We start from the raw sequence: 23503 nt of genomic DNA on the forward strand, positions 1-23503 counted from the left end.
TAGGAGCAGAGTGAGCTCCAGCCAACAGTCAGCAGGAAAACAAGTCCTTTAGTCCTCCAACTGCAAGGAAGCAAATTCTCCACAACTGGAATAATCTTCTAAGGGGATTCTCCCATGACACCCAAGTCAGAACCCAGCCTGACAGACACTTGGATTTCTCTTGTGAAAATCTCAACAAACAACTCAGTTGAATCTGCCGGACTTCTCATATTTAAAACTGTGAGCTAGGGCTTCCCTGGTGGCGCAGTGGTTGAGAGTCCGCCTGCCGATGCAGGGGACACGGGTTCGTGCCCCAGTCCAGGAAGATCCCACATGCCGCAGAGCGGCTGGGCCTGTGAGCCATGGCCGCCAAGCCTGCGCGTCCGGAGCCTGTGCTCCGCAACGGGAGAGGCCACAACAGGGAGAGGCCCACGTACCGCAAAACAAGACAAAACAAAACAAAAAAAACTGTGAGCTAGGGCTTCCCTGGTGGTGCAGTGGTTAAGAATCCGCCTGCCAATGCAGGGGACACAGGTTCGAGCCTTGGTCCGGGAAGATCCCACATGCTACCGAGCACCTAAGCCAGTGTGCCACAACTACTGAGTCTGAGCTCTAGAGCCCACAAGCCACAACTACTGAAGCCCGCATGCCTAGAGCCCATACTCTGCAACAAGAGAAGCCATAGCAATGAGAAGCCCGCGCACCGCAACGAAGACCCAATGCAGCCATAAATAAATAAATAAACAAACAAACAAACAAACAAATTCATTTAAAAAAACCCTGCGAGCTAATAAATGGGTACTGTTTTAAGCCACTAAAAAATAATCATAATCATAATAATTAGCAGAATGGTGTTTGATAAATGGCATAAAATAATAGTTTATGTTTAAAATTAGACTTCATGAACACATCTAAAGAAATGTTAGGCTAAGTTATACACTTACATAACTGCTATTGTGTCTTCATTTGTTCAGAAAAACTTCCAAATTCTGTTAAATATTTTCCTGAAACAAAACCTACCTCCACTGATGACTGGTACTGAAAGGTTCTGATCACTTAGATTTTCTGTTAACATCCACGCTGGAAGGATTCTTTTCCTCTGGGAAGCGTTTGGCTGTTGCTTACTCAAGTCTCTACTTTCATCTAGGAAAGACTAAAAAGGCACTTATATATGAATTGCTAAAAATAATCCTGCATCCTTAATAAAACCATAAAAATTATTTACTTTGCAGAAAACTACCATTAAAAAAATCCATCTGGGCTTCCCTGGTGGCACAGTGGTTGAGAGTCCGCCTGCCGATGCAGGAGACACGGGTTCGTGCCCCAGTCCAGGAAGATCCCACGTGCCGCGGAGCGGCTGGGCCCGTGAGCCATGGCCGCTGAGCCTGCGCGTCCGGAGCCTATGCTCCGCAACGGGAGAGGCCACAACAGTGAGAGGCCCGCGTACCACACAAAAAAAAAATCCATCTGCAACTGTGGACTGAGTTGCTCAAAGTTCTCAAAGAAAGAAATTCAGTATCTCTGTTAGTTGAAGTGTTGGTCTAGTGTGATATTCTCTAGAGCTTAACTTAAAAACAGCAAAAGCAGATCAATGCTAGAAATTTTGTCATGATAAGTCTAATACCAGTTGTCTTGTCTTTCCTTAAGGAACATGTTATAAACGGATGAGATCTTAAATTTCTTACCACACTATTTGCAGCGGTCTGGGTCTTTCCTATTTCTGTGCTTCTTTCCAGCTGTGGGGCATCAGGTGTCTCATCAGGCAAATCAATCGAGGAAGATTTTGGCGTTTCACTCAATATATCATCTTCATCATGTATTTGACTGTTTCTATGAAATACAATTGAAATTCATTTATTAATCACGTAAATTTAAAACATTTCTATTGCCTACCATGCCATTATGTGATTCGCCCAAGTACATCTAACTAATGGGTTATGCTACTTTTCTCAGACTTAGGAAGACAAAAAAGCAGATTATAGTATGCTAGAATAAAATATATACACTAGAATATGTTCCTCATCTTCTGCCCACTCTATCACCATAAAATACATTAATCTTTCCAAAACATGGGCCTAGAAACCACAGCTATTTATAAGATGGGCAATGGCCATCTCTATGAAGGCTTAAGAGTTATTTACTTACTATATAGTATTTGTTCAGATTGTCCATAAAAGTTAAGATCTCCTCCAAGTATCCAAAAAGAAAATGCAAACTGTAAGAACATCAGCTAAGCTAGTTAGGCTCTTGAAGAAAAAAGAAATAAAATCCTGAGGTCAGGTTCACACACAGCTGCTACTGGGGTCCTGGCCAGTGCAGCCACTTGTGAAATCTCCCCAAACTTGTAGACCGACACAGGAGCATCCACAGTCACATGTGGAACATACTAGCAGAACCAATTACCTCCTACTTGCTGCAAAGTGTGGTAAGATCATCCAAAGTTCTGGATCATTATTCTTTATGTATGCATAGAGATGATCCAACAGACTTATCTTTTTTTTGTTTTTTCGTTTTTTTGTTTTTTTTGCGGTACGCAGGTCTCTCACTGCTGTGGCCTCCCCCGCCGCGGAGCACAGGCTCCGGACGCGCAGGCTCAGCGGCCATGGCTCACGGGCCCAGCCGCTCCGCGGCACGCGGGATCCCCCCAGACCAGGGCATGAACCTGCATCCCCTGCGTCAGCAGGTGGACTCTCAACCACTGCGCCACCAGGGAAGCCCCAGACTTATCTTTTTGAAAATTTGAAAATATAGATGGAAATACCACTCAGAAATAAAAAGGAAAAAAGTACGATATGTACATTAACTTGGATGAATCTCAAAGGCAGTTTGCTAAGTGAAAGAAGCCAGACACAAAAAGTACATATCGTATGAATCCATGCATATGTCATTCTGAAGAGGTAAAGCTACAAGGACAGAAATCAGATCAGAAGTCGCCAGAAACAGTGGGTGGTGGAGGGGAATGACCACAAAGAGGCAAGAGGGAATTTTCTGGGGAAATGAAAACGTTCTACATCTCACTGTGGTGGTACTTACATGACTACACAAATTTGTCAAAGTGCATTGAATTATACATTTAAAAGGGGTGAATTTTACTATTGGTAAAATGTTCCTCAGTAAACACTAACATTAAAAAACTTTGTCTAGCTGAGAAAAGAATAATTAATGGCTTGTTTTATTTGTTTTAGTGTATCTTATAGGAATAACCTCCTTCAAACGCAGACTCGAATTCAGGGCAGGAATCAGTCAAAAGAGAACAACTTACTTAGACTAAATTTCCCTGCAACATCACTGTTTTAGTTCATTCAATAAATATTTTTTAAATACCTAGGGTGTGTCAGACACTGTGCCAGGCACTGGGGACTCAGAGTTGAAAATGTATGATTGCATGAAATTGCACTCCCATCACAATATTCAAATCCATTTTACTCACAACACACAGGTGTGCTTCCAAATTCTTTTTTTTCCTCAAATTTTCTTAATATTTAATTTGAAAAATATTAAGAAACACTCCAGAGAAATGCAATGGCTTTTTACAACTTACAGTGTTACAAATTAAGCAACATCATCCATTCCATTTCTAGTTTTTCTATTCTGGCATAAATTCAAGACTAATACACACACATCCTATAGCCACAGGGAATTTTTATTAATATTTACCAAGAATAAATATAACAACAAAAAAATCCTATCCCAGAACAAAATTCCAACATTTAGTTTCAAATAGGTCAAAGTGCAAATTATTCTCTTATACTTTTATTTAAATATAAATATTGTCACTGTGATATGGACATATTCTTATATTATCTTCAAATACTTCCTCAAGCAATCAACTATCACAGATTTATAATACAGTGTAATCAGAATTTGTTAAAAAATAAAAACTTGGAATTTAATCTAAATACAATATAACAAAGGTAAATGAGTTACCCTTTTCTTTGGTAATAGCTATCAAGACATAATTCACATAATCATGAAATTCATGCCGTTAAAGTATAAAATTCAGTAGTTTTAGTATATTCCAAAGTTGTACAATGATCACCAATATCTAATTTTGGAACATAGTCATCACCTCAAAAAGAAATCCCATATGCATCAGCAGTCACTTCCCATTCTCTTCTCCAGCCCCAGCAACTGCTAATCTACTTTCTGTCTCTAGAGATTTACATTTTCTGAAACTTCATATAGATGGAATCATATACGTTGTTTGTATACAGATGTTTTCAATTCTTTTGGGTACATTCCTAGGAGTGCAATTGCTGTGTCACATGTAATTCTGCGTTTAAAATTTTGAGAAACTGCCAGAATGTGTTCCAAAGAGGCAGTAACACTTTACAACCCACTACCAAAGCATAAGAGTTCCAATCTCTCCACAACCTCATCAACACTTGTTATTATGTCTTTTTTACCATAGCTACCCTAGTGAACGTGAAATGGTATCTCACTGTGGCTCTGATTAGCATTTCATGTTGAGCATCTTTTCATGTGCTTATTGGCCAGTCGGGCATTTTCCCTGAAGAAATGTCTACTCAAATTTAGTATGCATTTCGAAATTGGGTTGTCTTTTTATTACTGTGCTGTAAAAGTTGTTTACATATTCTAGATAGAAGTCCCCTATCAGATATATGACTTGCAAATGTTTCCTCTCCTTCTGTGGGTTGTCTTTTCACTTCCTTGATGGTATCCTTAGAAGCACAGAAGTTTTTAACTGTGATGAAGTCCAATTTATCTATTTTGTTTGCTTGTGCTTTTGTTCTTCTATCTAAGAAATCATTGCCTAATCCAAGGTCACAAAAATTTATACTTGTGTTTTTTTCTAAGCATTTCATAGTTTTAGCTCTTATATTAGGTCTCTGGTGCATTTTAAGTTTAGTTTTTCTATGTTGTGAGGTAGGAGTCTAACTTCATTCTTTTGCATTTGTCCCAGCACCACTTATTGAGAAGGCTACTCTTTTCTCCATTTAAATGTTTTGGCACTCTTGTAGAAAATTAATTGGCCATAGTGTAAGGCTTTATATCTGGACCCTCAACTGTATTCCACTGACCTGTATGTCTTTCTTCACACCAGTACTACACTGTCTTGATTACTGTAGCTTTGTAGCAGGTTTTGAAATTATGAAGTGTGAATCTTCCAACTCTTTTCTTCTTTTTAAAGACAGTTTTGGCAATTAAGTTATTCTTAACTCTTAAAGATATATTCCAAGTTATATTTAAATATAAGTTATATATTTTGCCTTTAATACAAAATGTACTGCTAATATGTATGAGCTGGATCTAAAAGTAAGTTTTAAAATAATTATAAATGAATTGTAAACATGCACACTTTCATATTACAATGGCATTTTCATCAACATTTTATTGTTCTGTCCTGTCCAAAATTAAAGTGATTAAAATTAGCTATTTATACGGAATCTAAGTATTAAGAACTTTAACAATTTGAAAGAAAAATGTAATTTGGTACAAAAGATTTACTTTCCTTTCCTCAACAGTGTTTTAAAGAAAATATCCCTCTAGAGAGAGAATGTTATACTTCCTTATCAGCAATGAAATTCAGAAAAAGAAAATGTTATACAATATTTCATTCATGTATTCAAGAAGCCAATGCCTGCTAAGCACCCACTACTGGGGAAGCAATAGCAATGCAAAATTAATGTTGGTCCTTCTACATGAAATATGTCAAAATTTAATTAGCTAAAATCTAAAACTTTTTTTTGGCTTTCTTACTTTGACTTCTCAAAAAAGTATGGATTTTAGTACTTCTCACAGAATAATTTCATAGAAACATATACAGAAAAGAGTGAAAAATGAACACACTAGAGCTGATATATATAGACCCATATGCTCTCATTGAGTTCATTATGAATGGGATTTATTATACAGAATGTAAACACTACATGAAAAGCATGTTGACATGAGTGAAGTGAGAACCTAAAGAATTGACAAGCTTTTGTACGGTTGTTTTGTTGTTCAAATCTCTTTCTTAAATTCATAACTGGTTGGAAGAAAAAATTTACAATGATATCAGGGGTCCTTACAACTGACACAAAGCACGTAGGTTTTCTTTTCTGTTCTTATTCAAATTTAAAAATATTTCAACATGTAGAAATATAGAGAAAATATAATGTATGTATTCTATCTACCTATCTATTAATATAAATACTTCTGTATCCATCACCCAAATAGAAACATTTTGTCATATTTGCTCCAGATTAATTATAAATACAATCAAATCTTCCTCTGTGTCCAGCCTCAATCTTGTTCCTCTCCCTCTCATCCCTTCTTTGAAGGAAAATTATTCTGATTTTATTATTCACATGCATGTCTTTATACTTTTACTACTATATGTATATATCCATTACTTGTGTGTATATATATATACACATAATATATATATTATTCATGAAGTAATCCAAATAATCCACAATACACAGGTATAATATGTAATATATATCTATATACAAACGGCGTATGCTTTATATATATGTAATCTTTTTGTTTGTGTTTTTCCTCAACATTACATTGTGGAGATTTATCCACATTTTAACCTGGAGCTCTCTCTAGTTCATTCACTTTCACTCCATTTTAAAACTACACCAAATTTATTTAGCCACTCTCCAAGTGTCTTCACTATTAGAATGACTGCTATAGTAAGCTTTCTTATACAGTCAGGGAAGTCAGTAAGAGCTATAGTCCTAGTCAGCTTGTATTTGAATTCTCTGTCACATATTAGCTATGAGACCTTGGGCAAGTCTCAAACCTTCTGTGTCTCAGTTTCCTAATCTGTAATACAGGGATTTTAACAGTACCTATTCCTTATAAAGATGGTTGTGAAGATTAAAAAGTTCATACGTGTAAATCTTACACAACAGTACAACGGTGTTTCTATGAGGTAGACACTACAAAATGGAGCTAGTTCTAAAATATATGAGAATCCCAATGGTATCAAAAAATGTCTAAAATATATTTCAATACTTCCACAGTCTAAGACATGGTTCACTCCCCCTTGCTAGAGGATAGCAGCCTTTCTTTGTCTGGAGACCAGGCAGCTGCCTCCTAATGGTATACCTGTCATGATGATACTTGCCTTCCTTAAGACCTGCCCTCCCACCCCTCGTGGCTTCTATTCCAATAACCAAGGTCAACTCATCATTACCTGACTAGAAAAGTACTGTCCCTACTTCAACAGGAAAGCAAATATTTACTAAAGAGCTACAGGACCTGGCTAATATGTACTGACAGAAACCAGAAGAGCATGCCCAAGAACAGATCTTGAAGATGCTAAAACAGGGGATGCAGAATAAAACTGGAAAAAAAACACTGCAACCTGTCCTGCAACCTGGGATTTAAGGTACTGGCAAGGATACCTGAAGCCAGTCCTAATATACAGCTGAAATGGCTTGTTCATGCTTGGAAAAAGAATATGTTTACAGTAAATAGGGTAGAAATAGAAAATGCCCTGGCATGATACTGAAAAGGGGGTCAATAGGCTCTAAGAGGTGGGCATGCTAAAATGGACTTATTACATGAGACTAGAGAATCCCCCACCTGACCATGTTCCCCAGAAGGGCCCAGAACACTAAGCTATATACTAGTGAGGCAGTGTTGAAGAGCTCAATGGTGACTGCCTCTATAGGTCAATGTTGATGGTAGGAGAGGCTGCCAAGAACAAGCCTCTTTAGCATCAATGGAGATGACAGCATTCTAGAATTGCAGAGGCCAGGTGGTTAGCATTTAACCATCAGAGGCTAAGTGGACATTATTTGCATAACAGTCAGCAAAGTTGTAATGGCACTGATCTATAAGCACCTTTAACAATGGCTATCCACCCAGCTGGAGATTACATTGCCCAGCTTTCCTTGCAACTCCGTGTAGCCATGTGCCAAACAACCCGATCAAAACGTGGGCAGAAGACTTAAATAGGCATTTTTCCAAAGAAAACATACAGATTACTAACAGGAACATGAAAAGTTGCTTAACATCACTAATTATTAGAGAAATGCAAATCAAAACACCATGAGATATCACTTCACACCTGTCAGAATGGCTATCATCAAAACGTGTACAAATAACAAGTGTTGGTGAGGATGTGGAGAAAAGGGAACCCTTGTGCACTGTTTAAGACTATAAATTGGTGCAGCCACTATGGAAAACACTACAGAGGTTCCTCAAAAAACTAAAAATAGAACTACCATATGATCCAGCAATTCCACTCCTGGCTACGTATCCTAGAAAAACAAAAACACTAATTCGAAAAGATACATGCACCCTGATGTTCATAGCAACACTATTTACAACAGCCAAGATATGGAAGCCCAAGTGCCCATCAACAGATGAATGGCCTGTTGTTATACAAAGATACATATATATACACACACACACACACACACACACACACACACACACATACACCCAATGGAATACACACACACACACACACACACACACACACACACACACACACACACACACAATGGAATATTACTCATCCATAAAAAAGAATAACATTCTGCCATTTGCAACAATATGCAGGGACCTAGAGAGTTTTACATTAGTGAAATAAGTCAGACAGGGAAAGACAAATACTGTACGTTATCACTTATATGTGGAATCTAAAAAATACAACAAATGAACGTATATAGCAAAACAGAAAGAGACTCACAGATATAGAAGACAAACTAGTGTATACCACTAGGGAGAGGGAAGGGAGGATGAGCAAGATAGTGTTATGGGATTAAGAGATAAAAACTACTGTGAATAAAATGGATAAGCGAAAGGATATATTGTACAGCACAGGGAATTACAGCCATCTCTCAGTAATAACTTTAAATGGAGTATAATCTATAAAAATACTGAATCACTATGCTGTACACCTGAAACTAATATAATATTATAAATCAACTATAATTTTTAAAATGACAGAGAATATATCCAGCACCCCCAAAAAGTTCCCTTGTGGCCCCCCTTCCTAGTCAATCCTCCAGAAATAAACATTGATGGATTAGTTTTCTTATAATAGAACGTAATATAAATGTAACTATACAGTAGGTATTGTTTTGTGACTTGCTTCCTCAGGATTTTCTAAATAGACAATCATGTCATCTGCAAATAAAGACAGTTTTGCTTCTTTCTTTCCAGTATGATGCACTTTATTTCTTTTTCTTGCTTTACTGGACTGGCTAGGACCTCCAGTCAACATGGAATAGAAGTTGTGCAAATGGATATCTTTGTTTTGTTCCCAACTGTAGGGAGAGAACTTTTCAATACCTCACTACTAAGTATTTTTTTATAGGAAGGAAATTTCCTTCTTTTCCTAGTTTTCTCTAAGGTTTTTTTAACAGGTATTAAATTTTTGTCACAATTGTTTTTAGGCATCTACTGGAATGACAGTTCTTTAATCTGTTACAGTGAATTTCACTGATTGGTTTTTTTTTATATATATGATAAATTCACCTTGCATTTCTCATACAAATTTCACTTGGTCATAGTGTATTAAAATCTATTTCACACATTGCTGGGTTTGACTTCTAAATATTTTGTTATAAGGAATGTGGGTTTGTATTTACTTTTCTTGTAATGTTCTTGTCTGATTTTGGTATCAGGATTATGGAAGCTTCATAAAATGAGTGGGGAAGTGTACTCTCTTCTATTTTGGAGAAAAAAGTATAATATTGGTATTATTTGTACCTTGTAAGTTTAAGAGAAATCACTAGTGAAGTTCCTTGCAGGAAATTCTTAAATTGGGAACTCAATTTCTTTAATGGACATAGGATTCATCAGATTTTCTATTTCTTCCTGTATCAGTTTTGGTAAATTGTGTTTTTCAAGGAATGCATCCATTCATTTAGGCTATCAGTTTTACTGGCATAAAGTTTTACATAATTATTTCTTCATTATTCTTTTAAGGTCTGCAGGATCAGTAGTGATATTGCCTCTCCCAGTCCTGATACTGATAATTTGTGTTTTCCAGCTTCTTTTTCTTGGTAAGCCTTGTCAATTTTATCAATCTTTTCAGAAAACTAACTTTAGGCTTTGTTGATCTTCTTTGTTATTTGTCTATGTTCTATTTCCTTGATTTCTAGTCCTATTCTTCTTATCGTTTCCTTTTTTCTGTCTATTTTGGGATTAATTTACTCCTGTTTGTCTATCTTCTTAAAATAGAAGCAAAGGGCATCAGTTTTACCTCTTTCTTCTCTTCTAATATAGGCATTTAATATAAATTTCCCTCAAAGGACTACTTTAGATATATTTCACAAATGTTTTTGTTATGTTTTCAGTATTATTCTGTTCAAAATGTTTTCTAATTGCCCTTGTGATTTCTCTGGGTTCCAGAGGTTACCTAGGTATGTGCTGTTTAATTTCAAAACACTTGAAGATTTTCCTAGATATTGTACTTTTATTGATTTTTAAATTTAATACCAGTGCCGTCAAAGAACACACTCTATATAATTTTGTCCATCTACTTCTGTAGGTCCAGTTTAAGTATTCTATAATTTAAAAACTAAAACAAAGGCGAATAATCCGCTAATGACTGCCTCAACAAAACTAGTGCATTAATTTCAATTTTACATCAGCTATTTATTGTAACCTCATTTCATCTGTTTCCCTATTCTATATTTTCTGTTATTTTTATAAGAAATAAGAGTTATACAAGCATAATCTAAAACAGAGGTTAATACCTTAAGAAAATTTTAAAAACTAAAAAAAAAGATTAAGAAAATGTAGTCAGTTTCAAATTAACTATCCTGGTTATTGTTAGATGCGAAATATATTCTAAACACAATGGTAAAAGATACAACATATGGAAGCAATCACTATTGAAGCATTAGTTTCCAAAATCTAATGTTTTCTAGAAACACACACACACACACACACACACACACACACACACACACACACACTCACCATGTAAGACCTATCGCCAATGTAGTTGAATTCTAGAGCGGTGTCTACTGAAGCTTTTGTGGATGACTGAGGAATTAGATTTCAAATACCATTACTTAATTGCATTTCATCAGGCAATCTTACCTTAAAGTACATTCCACTTCCGTTTCAGAATGTGTAGACAAAACACGAAAAATGTATTTGTCAACTAATAAAGAGAAACTATCTCCAGGATTCAACCAGTGCCATAGATTTGTCTTCAATGGTAAGAGCTGGCTCTTCTCAGAAGACTGATAAAAGCACGGATTTGTATGTATCTAACAAATTAAAGAAAAAGAATACAGTGATGTAGTAACTTCAAATCATGACTAGTTAAAACTACAACTAAATACGAACTGATTCAAAATTTGTGTCAAAACAATTCTAAGTATAAACTTACACTTAAAAGTCTAATAAATCTGGCACTTCTAAGTATCATAATTATTATCTAAACATAAAAAAATAGTTGTAACATACCTCCCATTTCTCTAGGAATCAAAGAAAAAAGCAAAGTTATCAATTAACTGGTTAAAAGATACTTCTATTTTGTTTGAGAGATGACTGGACATTGGAAAGAGAAACATGAAAAATAATTATCAGTATGGAAACTGAGTCCCCCAATTTTGATATCCAAAATTCACTAATCTATTGAAAATTCTCTTCTGCTTATTTTCCCCTAATAATTTCTTACTATGATTAAAAAATGAGAAACTATGGGAAGGAAATTCTTGATCAAATTTCTCAAGCAAACAACACACCTTTTTTCTTTACTCCTCACAGAGGAATCTTCTTATTTTGTTTAAATGAAATTCCCCTCTGAAGATCATCATCCATATTCAAATTGCAAGAGGTAAATATATCTCAATGTCAAAACTATTACAATATCCCCTACTTTGAATTATGTTTCCACTGATTACCTCACGTTAGCAAAGATAATGAGAGTTGCCTCCATAATTAACACCTATTGAAAGGCATCTTAAAAATTCTAACTAAAATCAAGCTGAATTTAGCCATCTCCAGAATAGCCTTCTTGTCATCTAAACCACTGGGTCTTTTAATAAGCTTTAGCATATACTAAAGCAATCCACATTAATGCAGATCTTCAGTTTTTTAAAAGAATTTTACATAGAGCAACTCCCCCTACCACCCATTCATCTGTCTACTTCATCAGTATAAATGACATTTTTTTCTAGAGACATCAACCATCTCTCCATTTATAGCAAGGTAAATGTCACCCTGAGATTGGACATATGCCAAACATTCTCAGTTTTTCTATTTATACTTCATTAAAGTATCTTGAGATACAACTAAATTTTCACACATCAAAACCTTTTCTGATCCCAACCATTTAATATATCTATAGGTGTTAAGATACGTTTTATTCACCCTGAGTTTGAACAGACTAGAAATGAGTATAAATTCAGTAGGTAAAAACTTCTGTTCCTACTGTACAAAATATTCATTATGGAAAAATTAAGGAAGCTTATAATAGTCCTCTTTTTAATGTATTTTGAAATTCTAGAAATGCATCAGTATTTTTTTTTTCTTTTTACCCCTCAAAAATTTTCTTTTCATTGGGAAACTTGGTTAAAATTTTTTATTAAATATAGTTACTTTCATTTTTTAAAAATCTTAATCATTTATGGAATATAAACTAAGATATAAACAAGTCTAGAATATTGTTATAAAACATGAAGCAAATAATGTTGTTAAGTTAGGTAGATTACTTTGCATTATAATTTATTTTTCATTTGTTTTTATTTCTTAAAATGCCTATTTCTATGGAAAAAGAATAGGGTATTTCAAGTGTAAATACAAGATATTCTGATTTAGTTTCAATTATATATTAAAACACACCAAAATATCCACAAACTTTTACTGAACATCTACAACATTCTTTCATTCCATTCAAATGTCAAGCCCCAGATCATTTACCTCTGAAGTATCCCGAGTCCATCTCTCTTTAGCATTTGCAGTCACTGCCCTAGTTCAAGGCCTTACCCACTGCTTGCGTTTCTTGCTTGTGCTAACATCATATCAAGTCTCCCTGATTTCCTTTACCTCACTGCTTCCTAAGTTTTTTTTTTACATTTCCCTACATAAGGCCTCTGATGCTTCTCCAATATAAGCAAAGCATAGCGGTGAAGGCTCTTCATAAATCTACAGTGGTTTGCAACCTCATCTCTCACCTTCACACACCAAAATCTTCACCCTATACATACAATCTTTGATCCAATCATTGAGACCTACTCAAAAATGCTCTTTTGTTTACTACAGCCTCAGTAATGTCTTATCCCACCCCACCTTTCTGCTTGAACTATTGGAACCAGTCCCTATCAGTTCAAAGACAGTCATCTGATAAATCACCACTAGACTCCAAGGTCCATGGGTGCAGATAACTACCTAACACAGTTCTAACAGTCTATGATTAAAATGACTACAGAAGCCTCTAGCAGCAGGAAGAATCAATGATATTTCAACTGTCAATCATTAGTGAATAATCTCAGGAACGGTTCCAAATAGTGTACCATAAGAAGTGAGGCTTGAAGTCTAATGTACTTAATAAAAATGCTACCTGTTGAATCACTTAAATAGAGTCACCCCTAAAACTGTTTGACTGCATTCTCTATAAGACGTCATATTAAATGATTTTTTAAAATTATAATCGGTACAATTAGGTAAACTAAATTTCAAACAGAATCCACTTTCATCTGCTAAAAAGCTCGTGGAAGCAAGCAACTCGGCACATGAGCTTACTGGCTTTCAAAATCCCAAGAAAATCACAAAAGTAACTTTAGTTGTCACTTCACATGACTTCTTCTGATCAAATACCATAATATACTTTTTTAAAAAAATTATTTACTTATTTATTTATTTTCATTTGATGACTTGAATAATATATATATATATTTTTATACAGAAGGTTCTTACTAGTCATCCATTTTATGCACATCGGTGTATACATGTCAATCCCAATCACCCAATTCATCACACCCCCACCCCCACCACCCGCCGCTTTCCCCCCTTGGTGTCCGTACGTTTGTTCTCTACATCTGTGTCTCAATTTCTGTCCTGCAAACCAGCTCATCTGTACCATTTTTCTAGGTTCCACATATGTGCGTTAATATACGATATTTGTTTTTCTCTTTCTGACTTACTTCACTCTGTATGACAGTCTCTAGATCCATCCACGTCTCAACAAATGACCCAATTTGTTCCTTTTTATGGATGAGTAATATGCCATTGTATATATGTACCACATCTTCATTATCCATTCATCTGTTGATGGGCAGTTAGGTTGCTTCCACGACCTGGCTATTGTAAATAGTGCTGCAATGAACATTGGGGTGCATGTGCCTTTTTGTGTGTGTGTGTGGTATGCAGGCCTCTCACTGTTGTGGCCTCTCCCATTGCGGAGCACAGGCTCCGGACGTGCAGGCTTAGTGGCCATGGCTCACGGGCCCAGCCGCTCCGCGGCACGTGGGATTGTCCCAGACCAGGGCACGAACCTGTGTCCCCTGCATCAGCAGGTGGACTCTCAACCACTGCACCACCAGGGAAGCCCTGCATGTGTCTTTTTGAATTATGGTTTTCTCTGGGTATATGCCCAGTAGTGGGATTGCTGGGTCATATGGTAATTCTATTTTTAGTTTTTTAAGGAACCTCCATACTGTTCTCCATAGTGGCTGTATCAATTTACATTCCCATCAACAGTGCAGGAGGGTTCCCTTTTCTCCACACCCTCTCCAGCATTTGTTGTTCGTAGATTTTTCTGATGATGCCCATTCTAACTGGTGTGAGGTGATACCTCATTATAGTTTTGGTTTGCATTTCTCTAATAATTAGTGATGTTGAGCAGCTTTTCATGTGCTTCTTGTTCATCTGTATGTCTTCTTTGGAGAAATGTCTATTTAGGTCTTCTGCCCATTTTTGGATTGGGTTGTTTGTTTTTTTAATATTGAGCTCCATGAGCTGTTTATATATTTTGGAGATTAATCCTTTGTCCGTTGATTCATTTGCAAATATTTTCTCCCATTCAGAGGGTTGTCTTTTCGTCTTGTTTATGATTTCCTTTGCTGTGCAAAAGCTTTTAAGTTTCATTAGGTCCCATTTGTTTATTTTTGTTTTTATTTCCATTACTCTAGGAGGTGGATCAAAAAAGATCTTGCTGTGATTTATGTCAAAGAGTGTTCTTCCTATGTTTTCCTCTAAGAGTTTTATAGTGTCTGGTCTTACATTTAGGTCTCTAATCCATTTTGAGTTTATTTTTGTGTATGGTGTTAGGGAGTGTTCTAATTTCATTCTTTTACATGTAGCTGTCCAGTTTTCCCAGCACCACTTACTGAAGAGACTGTCTTTTCTCCATTGTATGTCCTTGCCTCCTTTGTCATAGATTAATTGACCATAGGTGCATGGGTTTATCTCTGGGCTTTCTATCTTGTTCCATTGATCTATGTTTCTGTTTTTGTGCCAGTACCATATTGTCTTGATTACTGTAGTTTTATAGTATAGTCTGAAGTCAGGGAGTCTGATTCCTCCAGCTCCGTTTTTTTCCCTCAAGACCACTTTGGCTATTCAGGGTCTTTTGGGTCTCCATACAAATTTTAAGATTTTTTGCTCTAGTTCCGTAAAAAATGCCATTGGTAACTTGGTAGGGATTGCATTGAATCTGTAGATTGCTTTGGGTAGTATAGTCATTTTCACAATACTGATTCTTCTAATCCAAGAGCGTACGATAATATACTTTTAAATTAACCACAGAATCATGGAATTTGGGGAAAGGAACCAAAAACTACTTAGCTAAGTTAGGAAAGAAAATGACTACATTTTAGATGCTAAACCATCTAAACAGTACATTTAACCAAGGCCTGGGGCAGGCCGGTGAGACTAATACAGAATAGGGAATGTTAAAGCAAAAGCTGCCAGGAAAATAAGCACTGTTACCTACATGCTCAAATTAAAGAAAAAGAAAAAAAAGACAATTCTGAAAGCTGCAATGAATATAGTCTATCTAGTTCTGGCAATTAAAATTCATGAGGATCTGGTTAAGTCCTTCCTAGGTGTTTCTGCAATTGGAAACATTTCTATTTCCTTTAAGTCTGTGTTAAAAGAAAGCAGTAAAATAAAATTTGGAGAGAAAGGGTAGAAGTAGAAGTTAAAAACAGAGGCTATATAAATTTGGTAGGCAATTATTTCATTTGTCAGTCGTTTTATAAACTATATTAATATAAAATTTTATAAACAAGATGGCATAACAATGGAGATGCAGTGCAATTTATGCAACATCATATTCCTAAAAAGAGCTGTGAATGTTTGATTTTTTTTTTAAGTTATAACTGAAATGTAATGTTTAGAAACCTTTCATTATGTTATCAGCCACCCCTAATGGTTCTCTGGCATATGGCTAGAGCTTTTGAGTGTTTTTGCATGTTGCTGGGCTTGGAAATGTTCCCTGTTACTCCTCAGCCTTTAAAGGGAAGCCTTCCCTTCCTCGGGTGTATGCCACGGTCACCCGTGAGGAATGGTGGGTAGCAGGAAGGACAAGAGTCAAAACAGGAATATACATATCTTCTGCCTGAACCCTGAATATTCTCTAAATGAGGTTTCCTTCTTATAAGCTAAGAGAAGACCATGCTCTTATTCATGAGTATTTTAAAGATTCAAATGAATCGCTAAACAATATTAAATAATGATATAGTCCTAAGTTTACAAAAGCTAAGATGTTAAATACAAAGGCATAAAATTGTAAGAGAAGAAAAGGTAAAATACTTAAGAAAGGAAAATGATTATGTTTCTTTAAAAACACATCACAAACCCAAAGTCAAGAAAACAGTCAGTTTGAGTATTTTTTACTCAGCTGAAAGCACTTAATATTTAAATGATAGGTGGTTAAATATTAGGCATTTAGCAAATCATCCACAAAGAAAGTGGACCAATCTGTGTGGTCCGTGATCATCTTTTTCTTTTCCTAAAAATGTTCATACAGGAGATCCCAGAACTAAGAGCAAAAATGACATACCAAGAAATCTGATGTTCGCTCCTAAAACTCACATCTAAATAACTATTACTCATTGAGTAAGCTTTTTAAAAAAATCTATATCAAACAATATACACTCCAACTAAAAAGCCACACATACAAGAAGTCCAAAAGGCTGTTTCTTAAAAGTTATAAAATGACAAAAATTTATCAATATTTATAAAAAAGGAGAAGACAGACACAACATTTTCTGCCTCTATTCAAAAAGAGTCATGTACCACAATGTTCACTGCAGCTCTATTTACAATAGCCAGGACATGGAAGCAACTTAAGTGTCCATCAACACATGAATGGATAAAGAAGATGTGGCACATATATACAATGGAATATTACTCAGCCATAAAAAGGAACGAAACTGAGTTATCTGTAGTGAGATGGATGGATCTAGAATCTGTCATACAGAGTGAAGTAAGTCAGAAAGAGAAAAATAAATACCGTACGCTAACACATATATAAGGAATCAAAAAAAAGAAAAAAAGTGGTCAGAAGAACCTAGGGGCAGGACGGGAATAAAGATGCAGACCTACTAGAGAATGGACTTGAGGATACAGGGAGGGGGAAGGGTAAGCTAGGACAAAGTGAGAGTGTGGCATGGACATATATACACTACCAAACGTAAAATAGATAGCTAGTGGGAAGCAGCCGCATAGCATAGGGAGATCAGCTCGGTGCTTTGTGACCACCTAGAGGGGTGGGATAGGGAGGGTGGGAGGGAGGGAGATGCAAGAGGGAAGAGATATGAGGACATATGTATATGTATAACTGATTCAGTTTGTTATATAGCAGAAATTAACACACCATTGTAAAGCAATTATACTCCAATAAAGACGTTAAAAGAAAAAAAGAAATGGTGCAAAGGATGCATTATCCCTGAAGGACTAGAACTAAAATACAAATCAATTTTCTATAGCTTTCTATTGGAATTATCATTAAATATTAAACAAAGATTGATGTATACCGAAAAAAAGCGCTCCTCTTATTTTGTGTTTTTTTAATTTGGAAAGCATTTTTTTAAAAAACAAAATGAGTTGTGGAAAAGCTATTTTAGTATTTTATAGCTATTTTACAAGTGCACCCATAATTTCATGGGAAGCAAAACAATCACAACTCAGAAATTTCATTGTGCAATAGAAAAGATACAATCACCCAAAGCTGCATATTTTGAGAATCAATACCAAATGGCAAAAAATACATATCTTTTGCAATTTATACACAGTTTAGAACTACTCTCTCAATCATCCAAGAACCAAAGAGTAAGTTTTTATTAAAATGAAATAAAAGCATTGACAGGGCTTCCCTGGTGGCACAGTGGTTGAGAGTCCACCTGCCGATGCAGGGGACATGGGTTCGTGCCCCGGTCTGGGAAGATCCCACATGCCGCAGAGCGGCTGGGCCCGTGAGCCACGGCCACTGAGCCTGCACATACGGAGCCTGTGCTCCACAACGGGAGAGGCCACAACAGTGAGAGGCCCGAGTACCGCAAAAAAAAAAAGAAAAAAAGCACTGACAGCTATAAATTCACCCTGATGACATAACTAACCACTGGTGATACAGTCATTTACAAAGAACATCATCATTTTGCCTTCAGAATGCATCTTCTCCCTGCTGATACCAGACTGTACATCAAATTTAAACGACACACAAAAAAGCTAGCATCATCTCCCCATGAGCTAATATTATCTCCTCATGCACTATTTCCAAGAACTGCTAAGAGCTACAGGCTTTTCTAAAGGGAAATATTAGAGCAGGAAAAAAAGACAAATTCATCCAATTTAAAAGTCCAAATTAGTTACTCCCCTAATTGCATTCATCTATCATTGTCAAAGCTACTTTTTTATTTACTTAGATTTCTAATTTGAGGGAAAGCAAAAAAACACTTAATTACTTAAACATAAAGTGGAATATACAGCATACAGAAGGGATCATCAAAACAAAATATCTGCTATATTTATTTATATAATTTTACAAAGTTTTTTAAACTAAAACTTCTCTCTCAACACTTTATTACAGTTGTATATATAATTTGCTTTAGCAGATCAAATAATTTGTGATTGACTAGAACAGAGAATAAGTGATATTTAGCACACATTATGATAAAATGAATAAACTGGAAGTTATCTGTCCATCTCATACTCATTATTTCTAATCTTAAACTTCCATTAACAAAGTCAGTGTTAGAATTCCTCTAAACTTCTCTAAATTGCACCTTGAAGATGCAGCTACAATAAGATGCTGATTAAATAAATAAATCTATTTCAAGGGGATAGGTATTTTATTGAAACTATATTAATATAAACAAGAAATCAAGCATTACATAAAGCAAAGAACCCATACGTATATCACTAAGTCCAAGAAGCAGCTTTCCTTCAACTAATATAAAGTGAATTCCGTAATTCTTGGAATAAAATTCAAAACCCAATTAAATATTTTTCTAAAAGAGCAATCAAATTCTAGTACTAGAACTGCACATTTCCTTAAAAAATCATTTTTAATGTCTTCCAATGTTTGGTAGTTTGGCATTACAGAAATAACTGCAATATACTGTACTATTCTTTACCCTTTTTCATGTTATAAATATTCCATAATAATTTTTTAGAGACATAATACATGTAAGATATTATGTGTGGACCCACCACCCAGTTTAAGAATATTACCATTACCTTTGATGTTACCAATGAGTCTTTACCTAACCACTCTCTTCTCAGTTTCCTCAGATGTAATTATCCTGATTTTTGTGTTTATCACTTCCTTGATTTTCTTTATGGTTTCACCACCTATGTTTATGACCCTGAATATATTGTTTACTTTGTAGGATTTTTAATCTTACATAAATGAAGCCACACTGTAAATATTCTTCCAATGCTTGTTTTCATCATTCAGTATTATGTTCCTGATTTTAATCCATGCTTTTTCAGCTTTCACAGTAATGTATCTTCACTGTTGTACTACATTTCATTAAATTAATATATCACAATATATTTATTGATTTTACTGTTGGTGGAAATTTATGTTGCTTCTAGTGTTTTGCTATCATATAAACAATTTTGCTCTTCAGGCTCTTGTACATATCTATTGGTACCTGTGTGTGTGTGAGGTCTGCTTGCAGGGAATACAAGCCTTCATCTTTAGGAAATAGCGTCAAGCTATTTTCCAAAGTGGCTGCACCATCTAAGCTCTCAGCCACAGCTCATAACTATTCCACTTGTTCTACTGCTCCTCCAACACTTGAAATTGTTAGACTTTTCATTTTTGCCAATCTGTTGGGTATGGAATCGTATCTCATTGTGGTTTCATTTATTTCTCCATCTAATAAGAAGGCTGAGCACCTGCTTTTCATGTTTACTAGCCAGTCAGGTTTCCATTTCTGCAATGTGCCACTCAAATCTTCAGCCCATTTTTCTATTGGATTATCTTCTTCTCATTGACTGAAAGCATTTGCTATAAATTCTGGATATCATTCCTTTGTCAATTATATGTTTTAAGTATCTTCTCCCTGTTGTATTTTTCGTTTTCATTATAGTGTCTTTTGATCAGCAAAGGTTCTTAATTTTAATGTAATTGGCTTTTTTTCAATCTTTCTTTTACAGTTTCTGCTTTTTATATCTTATTTTAAAACCTTTCCCTAATCTAAGGTCATAAAGGTTTTATCCTACGTTATCTTCTAACAGTTTTACAGTTTTGACTTTCACATTAATCTATCTGGAATTGATTTTTGTGTATGGTTTGAGGTAGGGGTCTAATTATTTTTTTTATTTTTTTGCCCAAACAAACAACAAACTGTCCCAGTACCATTTACTGATAAAAAGTTCTCTTCTCCATTTATATGCAATGCCAGCTCTGGCCCAAATCAAATTCCCACATACAAAAGCCTGAATCTAAGATTGCTTTCAGTTCTAAAGTTCTACTCAACTGAAGGCACTAAAACGTCTTGTGAAGATAAGTTGAAACAATTAGTTTTAACTTCAAGAATTTTTTTTAAAGAAGAGAACATGGCAAAAGAATCCTGACTTGGAAAATGTGATGAAAAAAAAAAAAATACTGCAGAGGGTTCAAAGAACCTGAGTTCTAATTTTCATTTAACAACTTACTGACTATGTAGAATTAGACATTCTAAGTTGTCAAAAATAATAGTACCAAGAAAAGGGTAAAAACACTTACCTTTTTCCCATGTGTATAAGGTCACTTAATAAAAGTTCATAAAATTATACTAAACAATATTTAAAAGATAAATATAAACAAAGGTATAATTTAAATAAAATGTTACCATCCCAAATTTTAGTTTTAAAAGTCTATAATCTAATGTGGAATTTTTGCTCTAACTTCTAATTTTGTATCTACCACAGTTTGGTGCTCAAAAGACACTTGTTGACTTATATCAACACAATCTAATTAAAGACCAAGCAAGGTAAAGAATGTTTTCTAAAAGGTGTCTTCTTTGTTTGAACATTGTTAAACACCCATACAGAAATCTGACCCACTTCATAAGGGATAAAGTTTAACCTGAAGAAAGAATTTTCCATTAATAAAATCACCTTTAAGTATATTTATTTTATATTATCGATACTCTTTTAAATAGTCACAGAAGTTCAAAATACACCTGAATACTTTTCATCCAAGTATAGACATGACTCCAATTAAGCATCTCTATTAAGCCAATTTGGAAAATACTCTAGGTACAGAAATCTATTGAAAGAAGTCTATAACACTTAAGTGACTTTGGCTGCTAACCCATCCCCCAAAAGCCAACCATTACACAGTTATGGACTTTCTTATAGAATCTTATTTGTAATACCTACTCATGAACAAAATCATAATGTACACATGAACTGGTAGTCACCTTTCATTAAGATTCTAACTACATAAATGTAGCACTGCCCCATGGGAAAAAAAAGTAGCTTAAACAGTTTAGATCTTTATCTCCCAATTATCTTCTGGCAATAAGAAAAACATATTCTGACATTAATTCCCTATTTTCATAACCTTAAAAATAAGCCCCTCCAATCAGGAGCTGGAAACATGTGAGAGAGAAAATGTTAAAATAAATCATTAATAACATATTTACCGGTTTGATTCGAAGCTGACCACCCACCACTTCAAGAATGGCATGTCTTCTGGACACTCTCTTATCTGTTATCTACAGGAGAAAAAAAATTAAAATTTCAAACACAGCCACCTGCCTAAATAACAACAAACCCCACAGCAACGTTTCTGAAATCAGTAGGCTAGATATGAAATCTATTATTCATTCAACAACTGTATATTGAAATGACTGTCCTCACTGAACAAATAACGAAACAACTCAGAGATTAAGGGACCTTAATCACAGAAAAATAAACAGTGAAGCAGAGACTCAAGGCTAGAAACTAACAGATCCCAAAACCTTTCATGATGGTTTCCATTCAAGACAGACATTTAGTAGGGATTCTTATCAATAAAATTCATAAAATGAGAAAAAAATCTATATAATATGTACTTATCAGGAAGCATTCCAAATACAGATAAGATAAATTATGTTATAATGACAGAAGGTCTCAAAAAGCAGCAGTCTGGTAAATGTAAAACGTAAGACTACAAGCTTTGGTGTCAAGCAGACCCAGGTCAGGCAGACCTGCATTTGAGCTCAGGGCCATTAGCAGTAGTTAAGAGAACAGGAAGGTAGGAGAGGGAGCAGTGAAAACCAAGTATTTACAGTGAAGAAAAAAATTTTAATTATATATTTGCTTCCTGTTTTGAGCCAACACTGTTCTACTTACTCTCACAATCACTTCTGCACACCAAAGTTTAAAAATTGAGAACTTCCCTGGTGGCGCAGTGGATAAGACTCCACACTCCCAATGCAGGGGGCCTGGGTTCGATCCCTGGTCAGGGAACTAGATCCCATATACATGCCGCAACTAAGAGTTCACATGCCACAACTAAGGAGCCCGCCTGCCGCAACTAAGACCTAGTGCGACCAAATAAATAAATATTTAAATAATAATAATAATAAAATAAATTGCAACCTTCACTTCTGCACTTTCTATCTCCCCTCTCCACAATTAAAAAAAAAAAACTGCTTGCACTTTCAATGTTGAAATTGCCAATCAAGCCTTCCCTGCATGGCTATTAACAGAACAGTTAAGATTACCTTTGTAATTTGTGACTTTACGTAATGAAAACATTTTAATCACCAATTTTACTTAGCACCATAATTATCCGGCCTACCTCTTCATTACCTTAGTATCTATCACTTCATCTCTGACCTTATCCACATCAGGACCAAAATTATCAGTAAAAGCAGACTGTAGCAAAGCCTAAATTCAAGTAAACCCATTGGTTCTATAAAAACTTGCAAAAATATGAAACTTCCAGGAATCAGTACTCATTATTTTAGCCAACGACTCATTCACACTTAAGGCTGTGACTATATAAAAACAGAAGCATCGCAGTGGAATAAATTCCACATAGTGAATATTCCACACAGCTACAGTTGATTTTTAGAACATTTTCTAAAATAAAATATCTTAAAGGTAGCCTATTTAAAATATACCCACTATTAGCCACAATGGCTATTTCAAACAATTAAATATA

At 35.3% G+C, this 23503-nt stretch overlaps 1 protein-coding gene across 1 annotated transcript in view; it reads right to left on the reverse strand.

Moving 5' to 3' along the window:
- The window catches only part of APLF (aprataxin and PNKP like factor), an 82593-nt gene that overhangs the window by 45426 nt on the left and 13664 nt on the right, over window positions 1-23503 (reverse strand). Inside the window, exons 2-5 of the mRNA XM_067704858.1 lie at window positions 21996-22067; window positions 11002-11174; window positions 1665-1809; window positions 1000-1132 (exon numbers count right to left, since the gene is read on the reverse strand). Of these exons, the coding sequence (XP_067560959.1) occupies window positions 1000-1132; window positions 1665-1809; window positions 11002-11174; window positions 21996-22067 (523 nt within the window). The remainder of the gene's footprint in view (window positions 1-999; window positions 1133-1664; window positions 1810-11001; window positions 11175-21995; window positions 22068-23503) is intronic.

Source organism: Pseudorca crassidens, chromosome 14 (assembly GCF_039906515.1).
Source record: "Pseudorca crassidens isolate mPseCra1 chromosome 14, mPseCra1.hap1, whole genome shotgun sequence".
Taxonomy (NCBI): Eukaryota; Metazoa; Chordata; class Mammalia; order Artiodactyla; family Delphinidae; genus Pseudorca; species Pseudorca crassidens.